The 20046-nt window shown below is 41.9% G+C and overlaps 1 protein-coding gene across 3 annotated transcripts in view; it reads left to right on the forward strand.

Moving 5' to 3' along the window:
- The window catches only part of Cntnap2 (contactin associated protein 2), a 2084252-nt gene that overhangs the window by 1641511 nt on the left and 422695 nt on the right, over positions 1-20046 (forward strand). For all 3 annotated transcript variants that reach the window (XR_012908553.1, XR_012908554.1, XM_075953824.1), the window contains exon 15: positions 434-561. Coding sequence is in view for 1 of the 3 variants with exons in the window: in XM_075953824.1 (XP_075809939.1) it covers positions 434-561 (128 nt within the window). In the remaining 2 variants the exon portion in view is untranslated. The remainder of the gene's footprint in view (positions 1-433; positions 562-20046) is intronic.

Raw genomic sequence — 20046 nt, forward strand, 5'->3', positions numbered from 1 at the left:
AATCCATATTTAGCTGATGCCCAGTAGGGAAGAAAGTCTCTGAAGAAATTGCTTCAACAATTAAAGAGGCAAAGATTTTCAACAGGGATTTGGTCTATTATTTAGGTGGTTTTGTTGAACTTTCCATTAACTTTAAATGTGAGCATCTGTGGGGTATGTGGTTTGGTCTAATTTCCACTTAAATAGCCAATGGCTTATTAGGTATAGATTCTGGAGACAAGGATGTCAGTACTATTTTCCATTGGATGACCATGCCAGCATTGCCTCTGAGCCACGGTCTGAGTGCTTACAGGGGGAGGAGAGCAAACTCCATCTGGGATTTTACTCAGTACATTTATGAAGCACGATTAAAAATGCCATCATTGATCAGAGACAACAGAAGGTATAATCCTAACACCGTCTCTCATGTTTTTTCTGTCTCCCTGTGATTCAGGAGGAAGGATGCTGGCTTCTTATCCTACAAAGATCACCTGCCAGTGAGCCAGGTGGTGGTTGGAGATACTGACCGGCAAGGCTCAGAAGCCAAGCTGAGCGTGGGTCCTCTGCGCTGCCAAGGAGACAGTAAGTTTGCCCAGCAGCTGTGACTTGCATTTTCTTATCACATTGAAATAGTGTTTCCATGTTGCTCAGAAGATGCCAGAAAACAGACTTTTTCTTCAAATATATCACACAACGCAAGTGGGGCACAATAGAGAGAGAGCTACATGGATCTTTATAGTAAAGAGGGTGTGTCTAATATAGAAGCCTCCATTCAGGCATAAGATGTGGATATCCATCTTTTTTGTCTATTCATATGTAACAAGTTTGACTACCTAAGCTTATGGTAGCATAAATCGCAAAGCTAATAGCATAAAAGTGCCACTCAACAGCTGGGATCCCACTGTGTGCTGCCGTTAATGCCATTAGCATGACTGAGTTTATGGTGATATAAATAGTAGCATTATGGCTTAATGTATTATTGTAAACTTGGATTATGGCCATATAAAGTTTGACATTATGGCTATCAAACTCCATCATCATCAAAGCTTGATGGTCCCACGAAAGGCAAAGATTGTTTCTATAACGATGTCCTGCTTTCAGGCTTAGGCACCAGAGAGGACTGGGGAGCTGCTAGCTTGGACAGTGGGAGGTAAGAGAGTCAGCATTATGGTCCCACCTAATTAAGGGCACTATTCAGATTTAATGTTGTTTGATACCCTTCGGTGTACTTTATGTGCTCTGGGAGGGAAGCAGGGGAAGGTTGCTATGGGGATTCAGCAATGAGCATCCTGGGCATCATTTCCCTCTATTTCCTGCACATGTGATTCAGGCAACACTCCTGGGAATTCTGTGCTTTTTTCTTTTATACTAGGCAAAGGGAGACCTAGATTCTACTCCCTCAATAACTGGCTCACTCAAAGACCCCAAGCAAGCCTCTCTTTTTATCAGCTGTGGTAATGAGAATGCCACCTGTGTCCCAACGCCTCCTGGGAAGGCCATAAAGGTTTTTACTGCCTGGGATTGAATTCCTACTAGCAAAAGATTATGTGAGGTGGAATATTCTTTACAACTTCTGTAAATCAATGGAGAATTAGGCATATTCAATAATAGATTCTTGCAACCACTCAAAAAAATGTAAGGATGCGCTCTTAGCAGTTTACTGCTTAGATAATTGAGACTGTCAGCAGTTAAAGAAGGGGATGTCCCTAACATAACACAAAGAAGGGGGGAGGTGTTTGGACTGATCTTTCTCTCGTTACACTGGGGAAAAAATGTTATCTACAGAACTGAGATTGGTCAAAAGGTCTTTATGTAGCCTTGGCTATAAACAGTAAAACTTCATTTGTGTATCCAGACTTGGTGGAAATGCAGAAAAAGATACTTGGTTTCAGCTCATTAAGAAAAGATACTGACACAGAACAGTAAACGATATGAATATTAAATAAATATGCTAAGAGAGGGACTATCGTGTTCTTTACAGTATTGTAGACTGAAAGTCAATTTTATGTCATAATGACTTATCAATATATAAAATAAAATACCTTTGGCTTATCAATTATAATTCTGAATTTCACTTTGAATTAGAGAAAAATTCTCATTAAGTGGCTGATTGACTTACTTTTACGGGAAGTTTATATGCAAAAGTATATTATTTTTATAGATAGTATATTATTTTTAGCTAATATGATATTGATGCTCCCTAATCAATATACCAGGCTCAGGAAGAATTTATCATGTGTTTGCTTTTTATTCAGCACTTCACTAAGTGATCTGGAAATAGGAAAAGGTAGTTCGGAAGTGTTTGAGAAATTTGCATGAAAAAGTATTAGAAGATACAGATACTTTATCATTGTACTGACCAGTTTTGTGTTAACCTGACACAATCTAGAGTCATCAGAGAGGAAGAAACCTCAGTTGAGGAAATGCCTCCTTGAGGTCCTATGGTTGGCATTTCTCAATTACTGATCAATGCGGGAGGCCCCAGCCCATGATGGGTGGTGACATTCTTAGGCTGGTCATCTAGGGTTCGGTAAGAAAAAGACTGAGCAAGCCATGAGGAGCAAGTCAGTAAGCAGCACCGCTTCATGGTCTCTGCATCAGCCCAAGTCTCCATGATCTTGCCCTGTTTGAGTTCCTGACATGGTTTCCTTCAATGATGAATAGCAATGTGGAAGTGTAAGCCCAATCACTGCTTTTCTCTCCAACTTGCTTTAGGGTCATGGTGTTTTGCTACAGCAATAGAAACCCTAACTGAGATAATTATTTAATGTTAGGTTTTCTGATATAATATTATTGTAACTAATTTCTCAAGAAAGGAGTAATAGAAGGTGCAGTTGTTAAGATAGGTGCGTGTGTGTGTGTAGTACATGTGTGTCTGTGTGTGTGTGTGTGTGTGTGTGTGTGTGTAAAAAAGAGACAGCAAATTAGCAAGAGAGACTAATTCTGGGATTCTGGAATATCTCCCTCTAACGCTGTCCATTTATTTCTGAGGCAAGGTCTCTCACTGGATCTGGCACTCACTATTTTGGCTGGTCTAGCTGACCAATGAGCCTCTGGAATCGACCTGTCTATGATCTCCACATGGGGATTACAGTGTACAGAACCATGTCCTATCTTTTAAAATGGGTTTTAGAGATCTAAACTCAGGCCCCTTTGCTTTCTTAGCAAGCACTTTATCTACTGAGGCATCTCCCCACATAGACTCCATATTAATAAAAGTCAGAAAATAAGAAAAGCATGATGATAAATGTTCATTTAAGTTTCTAAGTCAAGATTGTTTTCAGATGCATTATTAGGACTATATTAGTCAGAGTTCTTGAAGAGAAAAGAAATGATAGAATGATAAATAATAGTATACACACACACACACTTGCAGAGAGAGGCAGTTTGTAAGGTTAGCTTAAAGTCTGTGTGTAGGCCAGTAATGGCTGTCTCCTGGTGGAAAAGCCAAGAATTGAGTGTTAGTTCAGTCCATGAGGCTGGATGCCCTAGCTAGACTTTAGCTGACTTTGGACTTTTGGAGAAGAAAGTTCTAACACTTTTAGGAATGACTCAGCAGAAGGACAGATGAACTCGCCAGTGAGAGTGAGGGAAAGCAGGCAAAAAGCAAAAGCTTCCTTCTCCATGTGTTTGTATGTAGGGTGGCACCAGAAGGCCGTGGCCCAGATTCATCGTGGGTCTTCTGAGCACAAATCATCTAACCTAGAAATCCCTCTCATGTATGTCCTGATGCTTGGGTTTGGGTTGGCTCCAGATGTAGTCAGACTGACAATTAAGAGAAGACATCACAAGGACCCATTATTTATGAAAATAGCTATCTCATCAGTGAACAATGAACAGTCTTGGTATAGGGAGGATAATATAGATTCAGAGAGATGCTTTTAAATCATATTTCACCTAATATTTATGAAAACTGCAATGATAGCTGAAATTATGCGGAATACTTTGTATTTGTGAGAGAAAGGCATTTATCTTCCTTTTCCCCAGGAAACTGAGAATGTGTTGGATGAACTTGCCCTGCCCAGAGCTGTCAGCAATGAGCAGTTGGCAGACCCAATTTCCTGTTAAGAACATTCTCGCATGGGTACAGTCACAATGAAAGATTCCATGTGGACATATTCCATGTGGACAGTACTTCCCAGGTTTTAGAGTTGCCTGATATCCTTGGACAATTGTAGCCTGTGTGCAGTGCATAAGGCAAACAGTGTTTCTGTTCTTTCAAGAACAAATTCTTTCTTTTCAAATGGTATTGGCATGCCAAATTTCCAAGCCCTCTTGGAAGTTGGAGCAGAGAATAAAAACATGATTTTTTACTTCATGCTCTTCCTTCTGTCAAAGGCCAGTTAAATTCAAGTGTCTAAAAAAATACTTAGCTTAGGAATGGTATAGATGGCTCAGTGGTTAAGGGCATTTTTCCTTCTTGAAAAGAACACAGGTTTTATTCCCAGTATTCACATGGCAGCTCACAACTGCCAGTAACTCAATTTCCAGGGGAATCTTACCCCTTCTTTTGACCTGAGTGGACACCATTTTTTTAATGTTTGCCTTGGGTCTTAGCTCATCACAAGCTCCCACCTACCCACAGTGTGCTAAGAGAATTAGATCCAACAAGTTTCTTTTTCTTTTTTCTTTCTTTGGTTTTTCGAGACAGGGTTTCTCTGTAGCTTTGGAGCCTGTCCTGGACTAGCTCTTGTAGACCAGGCTGGTCTCGAACTCACAAAGATCTGCCTACCTCTGCCTCAGGAGTGCTGGGATTAAAGGCGTGCGCCACCACCGCCCGGCATAGATCCACCAAGTTTCTTAAATCACCTTGTGACTTTGTGCTGTTATTTATGGAGATGAGCTTGCTTTGAGATACTTAAGGGCTCTAGAGAGCTTCAGAAGAAGCAGTTTTACCCCTGAACACCCACTATATTTCTCTCTCTCTGCCTGCCCCACCCTATCTGCCTGTCAGTCTGAGGAGCCCCGCTTCAGCAGCTCTCCAGAGGTGTGTGGTGCATTAGGCCCCAGTTCTAGGCTCTACTTGCAGAGAATGAAACTTTTTGTGAGCTCTGTCCAACTGTTTCAGAGTTGTGGGTGATTTCCTCATGCCTGCCGAGTTTTGGCTTTTACTCTAAGTCATCCGAACTCATAGACTCATGTAATCAAAGTGCTAAAGCAAATCAGTACCTTCCATTTAGGGCACAGTGAAATGCATAGGCCTTGGCAGGGCGGCTGCTGTTGTTTTCCCCTTCAAATACATCCAAGTCGAAACCTTCAATCTAAAAGAAACCGGTGTGACTAGTGATGGATGGTTTGCTACAATAAAAATTGCAGAGAAATTATGCATCTCTCTTACACCACAGGTACTCACCTAGGGAAAAAATAAGGGATCCATTTAGAGAATCAGAACTCCATATCAGAGAAGACACTTTTCTAACTTAAATACTGGCACACTCTCTGAGGCTGCTGGGAAACGTTCATGAACTAAAAAAAAAGTCAGTTTTTGAAGACAGAAATCTTATTCTACTGTATATAGTGACTATAATTAATTGCAGGGATACAGGATTTGCTGGGTAATTGTTTTGCTCTCAGCCATATGAACTAAAGAATTACCATCTCGCCTCTAGGGATATAGACTTTAAACAATTAATTAGGAGCAAGTTTGCTACAAAGGCAAGCTTTTTCAATAAACCTGGGCAGAAACAAATTAGAGGCACGTGTTACTGGAGACTGCTTCCCCGTCCACACCAGAAATGGGAGCTGACAGGCAGGACACCGCAGTCACACTGCACGCTTGAGATGCAAATTCAATTTCTTATAGCTGCAGAGGTACCTGGGAGTCAAGGGATGAGAAAGCAGGGCAGGAAAGACATTCAAGTCCAGGTCAGGAGCTCTGTGAGCACGGAGACAAAAGCCAGTGAGAAAGAAGGAGGTGGTGATGGAGTTCTAGCCAGATGACAATGGACATGTGTTCCTTGCAAAATGAATCGTCTATGCCAGAGTGGTCAAACGCCGCACACTCTGCTGGAAATATTTCCCAATCCATGAGTGCAAGCTGCCTGTTCCCTCACTCAGAGAGTCAGTCACAGCCCTGTCCACACACTGTCACCACCCAGGAAACATTTTCTGCGGGGTGCAGTGGGCTGTGCAAGAGCAGGAAGAGTCACCAGTTTTCCTTGTGAAGAGATAGCAACTCCCCAGGCTGCAGAGAGAGTACAAAGATTGTTTATCTCCCTCAGGGAGGCAAAAGATAAGAAAGGGAAAGAGACCAGAAAGAGAAAAGGCTCTTTCTACAGGTTCTAAATCTAAAGGAAGCCCTTTGTATTCATCCTCTCTCTTGATTCCTCCCATTCCTGCCCCTCCTTTCTCCTCTCAACTCCTCACCCCCTCCCACGTGAGGTGGTTTGCAAATTCATTTCAGAGCTGGGTTCGGAAAGAAACATCTGTGTGGTTCTTTTAGAATCCTCTTATCTACCACATTCCATTAGATGTGATGCTAGGATTTGAAGGAGGAAGAAAACAGGTCTCTTATGTTCTTGGGAGTGCACTGGTCTGAACATTTGCTTGGAAGGCATTAAAGATAATCACTCTCTTTTTCAACCTTAGAAATCTTTGCTTGCAGTTTTACATGTTCCTAAGATCTTTTCCTTGCTCCCTGCCTAGCCAGATTTTACAAGGAGCACATACCACCACCACCCCTGTGCCTGCCTTGGAATGCTCCAGGCTACCGAAGTGTCTCAACTACCTACTTTTTACACAGCAGTAGAGGCTGTGCTCTCGTGGGGCAATGGAATCTATCCTAGTCGCATGCAACAGTGTCACTGGGCTAATTCCTGCTAAAAGGTGACTGACAAGCCCTAAAGAATGTCCAACTAGACAAAGGCAGTCACTGAGAAGCAAGAAATGTTGGGGAAGCAGCACAGACACTAAGGGCATCATTGAATAAATGGGACCTCCTGAGACTGAGAAGCTTCTGTAAAGCAAAGGACACTGTCACTAAGACAAAAAGGCAACCCACTGACTGGGAGAAGATCTTCACCAACCCCGCAACAGACAAAGGTCTGATCTCCAAAATATATAAAGAACTCAAGAAACTAGACTTTAAAATGCTAATTAACCCAATTAAAAAATGGGGCACTGAACTGAACAGAGAATTCTCAACAGAAGAAGTTCAAATGGTTAAAAGACACTTAAGGTCATGCTCAACCTCCTTAGTGATCAGGGAAATGCAAATCAAAACAACTTTGAGGTACCATCTTACACCTGTCAGAAAGGCTAAAATAAAAAACACCAATGATAGCCTTTGCTGGAGAGGCTGTGGAGGAAGGGGTACCCTCATCCATTGCTGGTGGGAATGCAAACTTGTGCAACCACTTTGGAAAGCAGTGTGGCAGTTTCTCAGGAAATTCGGGATCAACCTATCCCTGGAACCAGCAATACCACTCTTGGAATATACCCAAGACATGCCCTATCATACAACAAAAGTATATGCTCAACTATGTTCATAGCAGCATTGGTTGTAATAGCCAGAACCTGGAAACAACCTAGATGCCCTTCAATGGAAGAATGGATCAAGAAAGTATGGAATATATACATATTAGAGTACTACTCGGCAGTAAAAAACAATGACTTCTTGAATTTTGCATGCAAATGGGCGGAAATAGAAAACACTATCCTGAGTGAGGTAAGCCAGACCCAAAAAAGAGGAGCATGGGATGTATTCACTCATAATTGGTTTCTAGCTATAAATAAAGGACATTGAGCCTAAAATTTGTGATTCTAGAGAAGCTAAATAAGAAGGTGAACCCAAAGAAAAACATATAGGCATCCTCCTGGATATTAACCTTCATCAGGCGATGAAAGCAGACAGAGAAAAAGTTCCACATTGGAGCACCAGACTGAAACTCCAAGGTCCAAATCAGGAGCAGAAGGAGAGAGAGCATGAGCAAGGAACTCAGGACCGTGAAGGGTGCACCCACACACTGAGACATTGGGGAAGTTCTTTCGGGAACTCACCAAGGCCAGCTGGACTGGGTCTGAAAAAGCATGGGATAAAACCAGACTTGCTGAACATAGTGGACAATGAGGACTGCTGAGAAGTCAAGAACAATGGCACTGGGTTTTGATCCTACTGCTAGTACTGGCTTTGTGGGAGCCTAGGCTGTTTGGATGCTCACCTTACTAGACCTGGATGGAGGTGGGTGGTCCTTGGACTCCCCACAGGGCAGGGAACCCTGACTGCTCTTTGGGCTGACAAGGGAGGGGGAGTTGATTGGGGGAGGGGGAGGGAAATGGGAGGCGGTGGCAGGGAGGAGACAGAAATCTTAGAAAGAAAGAAAGAAAGAAAGAAAGAAAGAAAGAAAGAAAGAAAGAAAGAAAGAAAAATGTTGAGGATGAGGAGCCTCCAACATCTTCTCCTGGCTTTCTGAATTACCAAGGATAGGCTGGACTTGCAATACAAGTTCTGAAACCTCTGAAACATAAGACAATAAATAACTCATGCTCCGCAAATTAAGCAGCTCTCTCCACCTAATTACATTCCCCTCCTCAGCAGTGTGAGCAATGTGAAGACTGGTAGCCCTACCTGCTCCCTTCAGGAGCCGGCACAGAAGTTACAGGAATTTCTTTTGTCCACAGCTCAGGGTTCAAAGTTGACTCACAGGCACCAACCTAACTCTGAGACTGAATGAAGAGGTTGTCTTCCTGTGTGGCCCTGCAGGCATAAGCAGGCATGAGCTGTTCCTCCCACCACAAGCTGGGTCTCCTGATGCCTTACTTGCATTCAAAGCTGGTTCTGGTATGAGAAGAAAGGGGAACAGCTGATAAAAAGAATTTCTTCCCATCTACAGGGAAAATAAATGATACAGTTCAATGCCTCACTCCTCCGTTGCAATAGTGTTTATTTTTCTCCCACTCAATAGAATCCAAAGGAAAGGTTACCAAAACTGTAGTTCAAATATCCTAGCGGGCTTTGTTGTCTGTCTCCAGCGCTAACACTTGATTCCATCCATTGGAAGAAATGGTGACTGAGCAAAGGAGGCTGGCTTATAGGAAGGTGCGGAAAAAGAGAACAAAACATGGAGAGGTCATTTCAAAGTTCCTTTCCTTGCAAGGCAGGCACAAGGAGAGCAATATAGACAAATGGCCCCTTGGTTAATATCAAGTTATTACACGTTCCCTTTGCAAGAATTGAAGGACACTGAGAGTTAAAGCAGAGGGAATTTCATCATCAAACCAGGGACCTGAGCCGGGTGGTGGTGGCGCACGCCTTTAATCCCAGCACTCCGGAGGCAGAGGCAGGCGGATCTCTATGAGTTTAAGGCCAGCCAGGTCTACAAGAGCTAGTTCCAGGACAGGAACCAAAAGCAACGGAGAAATCCTGTCTCGAAAAATCAAAAAAAAAAAAAAAAAAAAAAAAAAACAGGGACCTGATGGGAAGCTGGCTCTCTCCCACTCCCTTGACTTCTCATGGGTCACTTAACCACTCAGCTGGGCTTTAGCTACCTCCTATTGAGTTGTTAATTTGATCTATGGTCGAATAGGACCCAGTACAAGAGCATAAAGCAATAGCTTCCTGAAAATTCTATTCAACATTATCTATACTGAGGGATGATTGAAGAAGTGGGAGAAGTAAAGAGTAGCTAGGAACAGTGAGATTAACTTAATTCTTAGTAGAGGGGAAATAGTGTAATGATTGTCCCTTTAAGAGACAAGCCCCGCCCACTCCCTTCCTGCTTGCAGCCTCAAACTCCGCTTGCCCTCTCTTCCAGTCCTCTCTCTCGAAGAGGCTCCGCTTACCCCCCTCTTTACCTCTTTCTTTCTCTCCCTCTCTCCTACCCCTTGTCTAACTTTATTCTGTATGGTATGTTTATCTATCTCTCCGGCCCGCCGGCCACAGTCACGTGGAGACTTTGAGCAGTCCCTTCTTGGGACCTTGGAACCCCAGCAGCTTGTAGCAAGCCCATCTGCATGGTGTGCCTATCTGTCTGCCCCTTGCCCACCCGCCGCCCACATGGCTAGCCGCCAGGGACGCCCAGGAAACCAGCCACCATCGGAGACCTGCTATGGGGTGCGCCCAGGCCCTGCTCGGGGCTGGCTGCTCTTGGGACCCGCAGCAAATCCATAACAGATAGTCCCAGTTCTGACTGTGGACTTCTCAAAATCAAGAATAGCTGATATACTTGAACATGGTGAGCCCTGTGACATCTCATCCTCTGACTGTGTCCTCATCTCTTTCTGAACTGGGCACTCTCTACAGAAGTGATGGAATTCCCACACACAGGAAAGGACTTATCTTTCATACCTTGGCTCCCCATGTTCAGATTCCTCTGCGGAACTGTCAGAAGTCTCACTATTCACAGAGGTAGGCAAGGCTTTATCTACTGAGTTTTAAAACTTTCTCATGAGGAACACTGGGAATTGAGAAAAACACTAGATAAAACTGATTCTAGCCTATTCCTGGCTCCGCTACAGAAACCGAGTCCTACCTATGGCCTTTATTGAGGGAAATGACACCAGAGCTCCCAACTCGGTTCAGTTTCCTACTGAGGCAAACTTTCTTACACAGCTGAGAAGGTACTTGACTCCTAGAGGGGAACTAAGTATAGAGCTCAAAAACATCGTAGAACTGTGTTGTGTACTTTTAAATATTATTTCATTATTTCATACATGTATCCAATGATTGAATTTTTTTTATCATTTTCCCTCCCCCATTGCCTTGGCCAAGGTGTTTGTATTTTTAGAATTTTCCTGGGATATGGGCAGAATATAAATTCTGGTCCAGATATGGAAAACAGCCTGGGATGCTCCGAGGAGTAGCTGCCCAGGTGCAAGAGGGCATGAGGAACACAGGCTTCGGGATCAGGCATCCCCTGAATCAGATTCCAACTCCCTCTGGGTACCTGCCCCCTTGTATAAGCTCTTACCCTCTCTGGGCTTCTACACCTAGCAATCAGTTTTACCTGGGCTACAGATCAGAAAATTGGAAATCCATCACTATTTTTCTTAGCATCCCAGTCACCCCTGCTATTCAAAAGAAAGAAAGGAGAGAGAGAGAGAGAGAGAGAGAGAGAGAGAGAGAGAGAGAGAGAGAGAGAGAGAGAGAGAAAGAAAAGCTATTTAGTATCACTGGTAGCTGGGATTCTCAGACCATTAGTGACCTTCACTGTCACCCTATGGTATCAATCTGTTGTGTACAAGTGGCAGAGGCCTGTCTTGCTATCTCCCCACCCCCCACCCTTGTACATTAGTTTACATTTTCTGTGAGTGTGATAGAATAAACTGACAAAAGCAACTTAAAGGAGAAGAAGTTTTACCCCCAGTTCAAGGATACAGCACAACACGGCCTGGAAGTCACAGCAGCGGGAGCTTGAGGAGGCAGAGAGATATTAGTCCTCTGCTGGCCTTCTCCTCCTAATCAGCCCCAGGTGCCTATTGTGTGGAATTAGTTGCCCATAGTTAAGGTGTGTCTCCTTTCTTCAGGTAACTTAATCTAAATAAGCCCTTGCTACTATGCAAGGTCTGTCTCCAGGGTGATCCTAAATACTATCCGGCTGACCATGCCTTAAACTGGCTCTGTCTCTGTGTGTAGAAAACCCCTGTCTGATGTGTCATATTTGATTGTCACCAGCTAGTCCTTTTAACATGGAAGCGGTGGTGATAATGACTGAAGTTCAACAACATTGACTGAGTTTCAGGGACCACGCTTTCTATGCTCAGAGCCCCTCATTTTCTTCTCCTTTACTGGCTCCTAATTGTTGCCCTCTTTGCTTCCCATCCTTTGTGACTGCCCCTCAGAGGATCTGGAGGATCCTGCAGAGCGTGGTGAGAACCAAAGAATGTAGGCTGGGCATGTCTTCCAAAGAATAGTCCCAAACACCTGCCTCTCCTCTAGCTCAGGGCTCAGTACACACTCTCCCTAAAGTACCAGGAGGACAGTGGGTAGTTTTGTGGGCCAGTGATCTCTGTCACAAATCCTCAGCCCTGTCACTCAAAAACTGCCATAGGCGATGTATAAACCAAGCAGCGTGGCTGGATGCCACTAGCACTTTATTGATACAAACAGGTGACAGATTGAATTTGTCTCAAAGGTCAGAGTTAGCTAACTCTGGATCTACTCGTTTGAAAGCTGAGATTTTTGTGTATGGTTTTAAAAATGTATAGAATTGTGGCAATGTTCCTTTGCTGTTTTAATGCAGATTTTATTTGTTGTTGTTTTTTTAAAGCTCTATCATAGTGACCACCACCCATTGCTATATTTTAAACAAGGATTCAGCCTCCACTTTGGCTAAATCCCTGCCTTTCTCCACATGCATTTGTATTTCTGCGTGTATCTGTACAGCAGCATACATACACTCAACATCCATCCAAGGCAATATATAAAGAAGTATCGCCTATACTTCCTGCCTCAGAGAGACTGAAAGAAAATTCCCAGTAGCAATGTGAGCATAAGAAAGACATAGTAAAGCACACATATAATCCAGGCTCTTCAAAGGCAGAGGCAGGAGGATAGTGTGTTCAGTGTCATCCCGCATAGTGAGATCCTGTCCAAACAAAACAAGTGTATAAATACTCCAGAGTGAAGTTTGTTTGCCAACATAATGCTTTTCCATTTAGGATCCAGAAAAAGTTTCCAAAGCTATCAATTAATTGTATCATCTTTTGTCTTACAACCATCAATGATTTTCCATCACGCCTAAGATGCAAACCTCCAGACACATCTTGAGGTTTGGGATGGCCAGCCCCGCCCACCAGTCATGGCTCCTCCTTCCATTCCAGCTCTGATTCATCTTGTCCCTCCAACGTGCTGTTCTTCTGGCCACTTCCAGAACTTTTACTTGTGGTTTCCTCTTTCTGAAACCCACTGGCCTAGGCCTCATCCCATCGTGTAGGTCTTGATGTTGATGTTAAAGTCTCTCTCTACTGACTTTGCTTAGTACAGTCTTCCAGCCCTCATCACCATTCTATGTATTTTCCTCACAGAAATTCCAACACCCTAAAATCACCTCTGCAAGATAAACACAGTCCTGACACTAACTGCCCACACCAGTGTGGTCCTCTCAAGTTAAGAACTAGTCCCCAGTGAGATCACCTTCCCTTCTGGTACCAGCAGTGTGTCAAACACGGTTCTGACCAGCTCTACAAATTTGGAGGTTCCTACTCTCTCTTCAGGGTCAATAATTCATTAAGATGACTATATGACTCAGGAATAGACAATACTCAGATTTACATTATTAAAAACACAAATCAAGACTTGCCAAATGAAGAGGTGTATAGAGTGAGGTCCAAGAGTCTCTGGGGATGCACAGCTTCTGCATCCTCATCTCTTGATGTGAGAATGTGTCACTCTCCCGTCACATCCGTGTGCATCACAGACCAGCAACCACCACCGGAGCTTCAGCCATCTAGGACTTTTACAAGGATTCCATTATACAAACATGGGTGGCTTTAGCATTACCCACGTGACCAAAATTCAACCTTCAAGTGTATAGATACAGTATCAGGAATCTAGGTCAAAAACAAGACACACAATTTCTTCTACATCAATCCTGTTATCTACTTACATTATCCACCCTTCATTCCCCATCAGCAAGAGGTGCTGGACTTCATGTAAGGCAAACTTAGATACCCTGAGCCAAAGATGATTCCTGCCACCTAGAACCACTCCAATCAGTCCATGAAATGAATACAAATGGTTAACTAACCTCAAACAGTTTAATGGGCACTGTGGACGCCATGCAGCCAGGTACGGTGTGATAAATTACTGAAAACTAGCACAGACAATCCTTGTTCTGGGGTACCAGAGAGGGGCTATCATTTGATTTATATGCATGACTATTTTTAACCTCCACAAGCTCTTTGCACATTTATTCATCCTAACTAACTGAAAACTTATTCTTTTGTACTCTGGAAATCCCTGGAATCCGATGATTATCTTCAAATTAAAGATTTAAAAAAAAACTCTTTGGCTAAGTTTTTATACTTTCTCTGGCAATTCTAAATTAAGACACACATGAAATATTGAATTTATAGAACTCATTGTTTAACCTAAATTAGATTAACCCTCCTGGCTCCTCACAGATCCAAGTGAGCGTTCCTTGCTTTTGTTTATCCATGTCTCAAGGTTATTACTGACAAAATTACAATTAGTCAGTACTTCAGACCTATTGTTTAGGTGCAAAGCTGTGAGCTGCAAACTCCCTCACTCTGGTGTAATTAAAACTGTGCTTCAGTTCATCTCCTGAAGACGCCTACCTGGCCCTGCATAAAACTTCCTTTCATGGTCCTGCTACACATAGGCCTTGGAGACTTGGGAACAAAGTTAAGGAAACAAAGTTTAAAAGCAGCCTCTCCGTAAAGTCTTCTGAGAAGTCTTCTGATATAATAATATTACCATCATCAGGATGGTAATAAATAAATAATAGTAAGTAATAAATAAAAAAGTAGTAAGTCTCAGAAATAATAGAGAACTCATAACAGCACTCCAAAGGTAGAGCCTAGAGGACTATTGGCTCAGTTCATTAGAGACTAGCCTGGGTTACATAGCAAGACTCTGCTCTAAAAGAGAAATATCATTAGGTCATAAGACATTTAGAATGATATTTAAAGTAAAATCTGATTCAAAATTAAGGAGAGATGCATGCTTCAGAAATGATGTATTTGCTTTTCTACCTACACACTGGCATGACATACTATTATTTAGAATGAATGTTCAGGAGACAAAGGGATGGCTTGGCAGTTAAGCATACTGGTTGCTCTTCTAAATGGCCAGAGCTCAATATCCAGCACCCATATTGCGGCTCATAAATGTCCTTTACTGCTGGCCCTGGGGATCAGACTGCCTCTTCTGACCTTCTCAGGTCTAATTGTATGTGAGGCACAAAATCTCATGCAGACAAAACACCCATACACACAAAATAAAAGCAAAGCAAAAAATATGAATGAATATTCAATCTCAAATTAAGAAGAAAGAAAACTCCTGTGTCATATTCACTAATTTTATCTTTGAGTAAATTCAGGGGTCAATTGTTTCAAAGAAAACAATTGTGTGCAAGCTGATGCATACGGGGCAGTGTACTAGCTTGAAACATAATCAAGACCCTTTCCATCCCTAAGTGTAACTAGAAATGTAGCCAACATTGTGTTTTGATGAAGGAATATCCTCTGCTCGTTAAGATTCTAGCCATGTGCAGGGTTTTTCTGGACTCACTCAGAATGAAGACAATGAGGATGCTCAAGAGTCTTTTCTGCAGTCCCTTTGTCTCATGCAACAACTATTCCTTCATTCAATTGTAGTAGAGTACCCTAATCAATTTTATGGTATTTAGAACTGCAGGAATTAATTTTATTATGCTGAATTGGATGCAAATTTAAGACCTGAGGTTAAAAGATGGCCTTTTATTTAATGGAAATAAGATATATGTGTCTGTTCTGGTTTTTTCCCCTATTAAAGTTCTGAGAGAATAAGATGAGTTCAAGAAAACCAGAATTGCTGTACAATAGCTTGATTTTCCTCTTTTGGTTTGACCAAAGATACAAAGTTAGCCTGGGCTGTCTTCATTTAAAATAAAAGGAAAAGAGGAAAAGGGAAGAAAGAAGGAAGGAAATATTTGAAAAATATCATGTCACTATATAATGCCTAGAAATGAACTTGTGAAAAGAGAACAGTGCCCGAGCATTGAAGCTGGAAATTCTCTGATCTTCATGAATCTTTATCACCTAAATAAATTTCTATTTTACCTATGTCTTTTAAAGTGATTTACATTACATAAGGAAAATCCATCTCTTGTTATCTAAATATTATGACCACATAGATGTACTGAAACTCCATTTGTGTCTTTGTTGACCAAAAAAAAAAAAAAAAAGGAAAATTTGGTTTGATCGAACAAAAAAACAAAATTGTTCCAATCTTGCATGTCTGTAAGAAAAATCAAGCCAAACTCCAGGGTAACTTCCATAGTAAAACAGATTTCTGCCACTTCTCTTTGGGGGTGTGGAAGATAAGAAACCAGAATCTCACCCTGGACTTTCAGTGACCAAATCGCATTTGACAGTAGTCATTTCTGAGTGGGCGCCATCAACCAAGACTTGATATGATTCAGCAGGTTAGGGTATTATACATCAATAATTTTTTTAGAAGTCCAACAAAAGAAAAACAATTTTGAGAATCAATTCTTCTGAAAGTCTATGTTTTAAAAGTGCTTCGTCCACAGTTCTACCTCTGTGGATCACACAGCTTCAGCAGCTATAACACTCCTAAACTTCTTCCTTCTCCAACCCAGCACACAAGGATTGGGTATCAGGAAATCAAGAAAAAGTGAATTACACATGTTTTCTATGGTTTCTACTTTCTGCTGTCATGCAGGATTTCATTTCCTTCTAGTACTGTTTTACACACACACATACACACACACACACACACACACACACACACACACACACTCACACACACTGACCTTCAGAGCTTAGCACTAATACTTCCTCTCACGACTCTCCTCTCAATTCGAAGCTTATTTTATTCAAAGTAACCACAACTGAGGACTTAAACCAATTTGAGACTAGTGTCATTGGAAGTGGAGAGGAAGGCCAATGAGATAGAAATTTGGACTGTTTCTGTCCCATGGGCTGTGGCAACAACAGCTGATGGAGGTAGATATTGATCACTGGGCTCTACAAGGTCTCTGTAGCCTATCAGATCCTAATCTACAACAGGCTCAAACCTGGAGCTCAGAGCTTTGTTTCAAGTGAGGAAATCACTTTCTCACTTAAAAGCTAAAACACTGACTGGGTGATGTGATAATCTTTAATTCTGAACAGATCTATGTATGTAGACAACTCCATAACAGGTTTGAATCTGTGGATTTTTGGTTGGTGTTTGCAAAACCTTATGCATTACACCTAAAGCCTGTAAGAAGAGAAGGCAGAACCCTCACCTCTGCAACCTGCTCACCACTGTGGATGAGACAGGGCACAAAAAAGCTAGAAGGCCCCCATTTCTGATGGCTATAACTCTGGAGTCATGTCCCCAAAAGAGTTTTCTGTGATAATGGGGGTTTACTATTTAATGAAGACTTTTACCTGAAGATTAAGTACATGGAATCAGGAAATCAAACTAGGGTGACCTTTAGGGTGTCCTTGATTACAGGGTTTTGATTATGTATATGACAGAGAATCCTCAAGATCACAATGGAGCATGACCAGGGCTATGGTTCCATGAAAGAGTGTGTCCTTAACCCATGAGAAGAACTCTTAGGTTCAGTTACCAGAGTGTCCTTCTCTGAAGACAGATTATAACAGAGTTGAAAACCTCCTACTGTTTAGTGGCATTATAGCCATCTTAGCATGGTGGCACAGTGCATAACCCTTATGTTTGTGAGGCTGGCAACAAAGTGACTGACTATGCTGTCAGTTACATGAAAGTAAGGCTCATGGAGTTTGGGGGAGTATGTAGTATTTATTAACAAGTATGTTGTTGGCTTATATATGTACTATATTCTGCTCTTTATTGTTTTAGTATATATCTTTGTGCTTATACAAGGCTCACTTATGGGCTGTTGTACCAATAGCAGCTTCCCATGTCTCCGTTTAAGAAGACAAATTGATTGTCTACTAGCTACATCTCAGTCATTGATAATGCTGTTCTAAATATTAAGATAGTATCTTGAGGTAATATCGGACAGTTGTTCAGAAAAAAGGTTTCGAATAACAGTTTCAAGCCAGTTGAGGAAACGCTAGGGTGGAGGAGATAGGGAGCTATGTGCTCCCCAGGCACAGTCCCAGGTCCTTTGGTTGGTAGTTTAAAGGCACAAAGCAAAGCCAGGAAAGGTCAATAGTCAAGCAAGAACAATATTCAGGAGAGGGCCAAGCCCAAAGGAAGATGGAAACAAGCTTTTAAGAGCTTCTCTTATGGGAGTCAGGAAAAGTGTGTTTTGATTCCTCCAAACAGGAAGTTGTGACAACAGTTGTGAACTGCCCACCAAGGAAACTCACCAAGCACTTAGCACTCTGGGACTCTTGGGAGGTAGGGACAGTGCCAGTCCTGATGCCTGTCGTGTGCACTAATTCTCTAGGAGTGAAACCAATGTCCAGCACAAACAGCAGTTTGTGTAAACAGTTTGAACCCAACAAAGACCAATTCTTATTCATCATTTAAGTCTCCTGAGATCCACATTCCAGGTCGAGCCCCAGGCAGCTCTTGTTCAGCACAGGAATTACTACTCCCTTTCCAAATCTTCTGCACACACAGAACCTATGTTTTCAAATCCTTTTGATGGGAGTCTTTTCCTGTATCTCTGTCTAGGATTGCACTCCACTAGTCCACACATTCCACTTTACATGTTATCTTTCCCCCCACTTAAACAAGTCTTTCTCAGAATCTTAAAACCAAATCCAAAAGCAAAACCGATTCTATTTTCTCTGACACCAATCATCTGTATGTTATATCCTGGTGTTCCTGCTGCATGGACTGCTGGGCTGGACCAAATATGCATAATTTGCAAAGCCAGGTGAAGAAGAGAGTGCAGGATGGTTTATTTTAAAAGTATGAATTCCAAAACAAAGATGAGCACTCAACCAAGTATGGGGTCCTTCTAATCCAACACCATTCATACCTTCGCCTTGCTGTATGTTGGTGAAGATCAACTTTAGAGCAGAGTATCTTGGGCATAGAAGACCTGTTGGAGGAAGGCCTACTGTTTTTACTTGTTCAGTTGATTTTAACCAAAAGGATTTTTTTTGCAATAAAAATCAAACCACACATGAGGAATTACTTTATAAACAATAAAGCATATTGTGTTATTGAATGTTTTCTAAAGATGTCTGATCATAAAACTTTTCCTGGGGTACTTATCAATACCAGCCTCTTCCCCAAGAGATTTTGCTTCATTTCCTCAGAGTGGAGCTGAAAACTTTGTTCTTAGGAAGTTTATGGAAGAATTTTATGACCAAGAAATTGTAGAAACTTTGGTTAAGAACACAGCATTCAAGGGCAGGCAGACCTGAGCTCAAATTCTCTATTTGTCAGCAGTGTGACATTAGGATCACTATTTAACTTCATAGCACTTAATTTCTTCATCTGCAAAATAGAGATAATTACGCTTAGTGCAAAGGGTCTCTATGGGAAGAAAATGAGGCAAACATGTGCGAGGAGCTGGTAACATTGACTGATGCAGTAAGTTTGCAGTGACGGTAGTTCTAAATAGTATGCAAAAAGACAAAACTCTCTTTAAAAAACATACGTTTTGTAAAACTAGAGGAATCGAGCTTCAATATAAAATCACCAAAGGTACCCATTATTATTTACTTCTGTCACATGAAACGCATTCAGAAACAATGAGTTCCAGTGGGACATGGATTACCAATGGCAAGCACACTCTGAGCAGTTATTAGGTGCAGCTGGGAAGCCTGGGTCCTCCCTGGCTGCATATACTGAAACATATTCTCCAATGTGATGGCACTGGAGGTAGACTTTGGGGATTTGATCATGGACTCATTCCCCATGAATAAATTAAGAAATCTTCTCTCCCCCCCCAACATAATGTTTTTATTAATTATTTGGGAATTTCATACAATGCACCCTGATCTCATCTGCTTCCCATTCCCCAAAACTAAAAATAACATATAAATAGATAAATAAATAAAATAAAAGCAAAAAAACACCCACTATGTCCAATTTGTGTTACCTATGAGTACATTGAAGCATGATCACACTTGCAGTGACCATCTCCTTAAAGATAACTGAGTCTTTTCCCACCCCTATTCTAATGAAAGAGGCCCCAGGAAAAATTCTTCACTTCTTCCATCATGTGAGTGCAAAGGATGGACCATCAACGAGCCTTAGAATGGTTCTCCACCAGATGCTGACTCCTCTTGGATTGCTCAGCTTGCAGAGCCATGAAAACTACATCCCTATTGTTTATAAACCTCCAAGTGCATGGTGCTTTGTTTTATTAGCCCAAGCAGAGGAAGACAAGCACAAACCAGGGCACGTGATAGGCTACAGATAGAGAGGCATGAACAAAGAATGTTGGAACAAAGGAATTTTGTATCTAGATCAAAATCGGATCATTGAACATACGTATCTCTAAA

Source organism: Microtus pennsylvanicus, chromosome 19 (assembly GCF_037038515.1).
Source record: "Microtus pennsylvanicus isolate mMicPen1 chromosome 19, mMicPen1.hap1, whole genome shotgun sequence".
NCBI classification, from domain to species: domain Eukaryota; kingdom Metazoa; phylum Chordata; class Mammalia; order Rodentia; family Cricetidae; genus Microtus; species Microtus pennsylvanicus.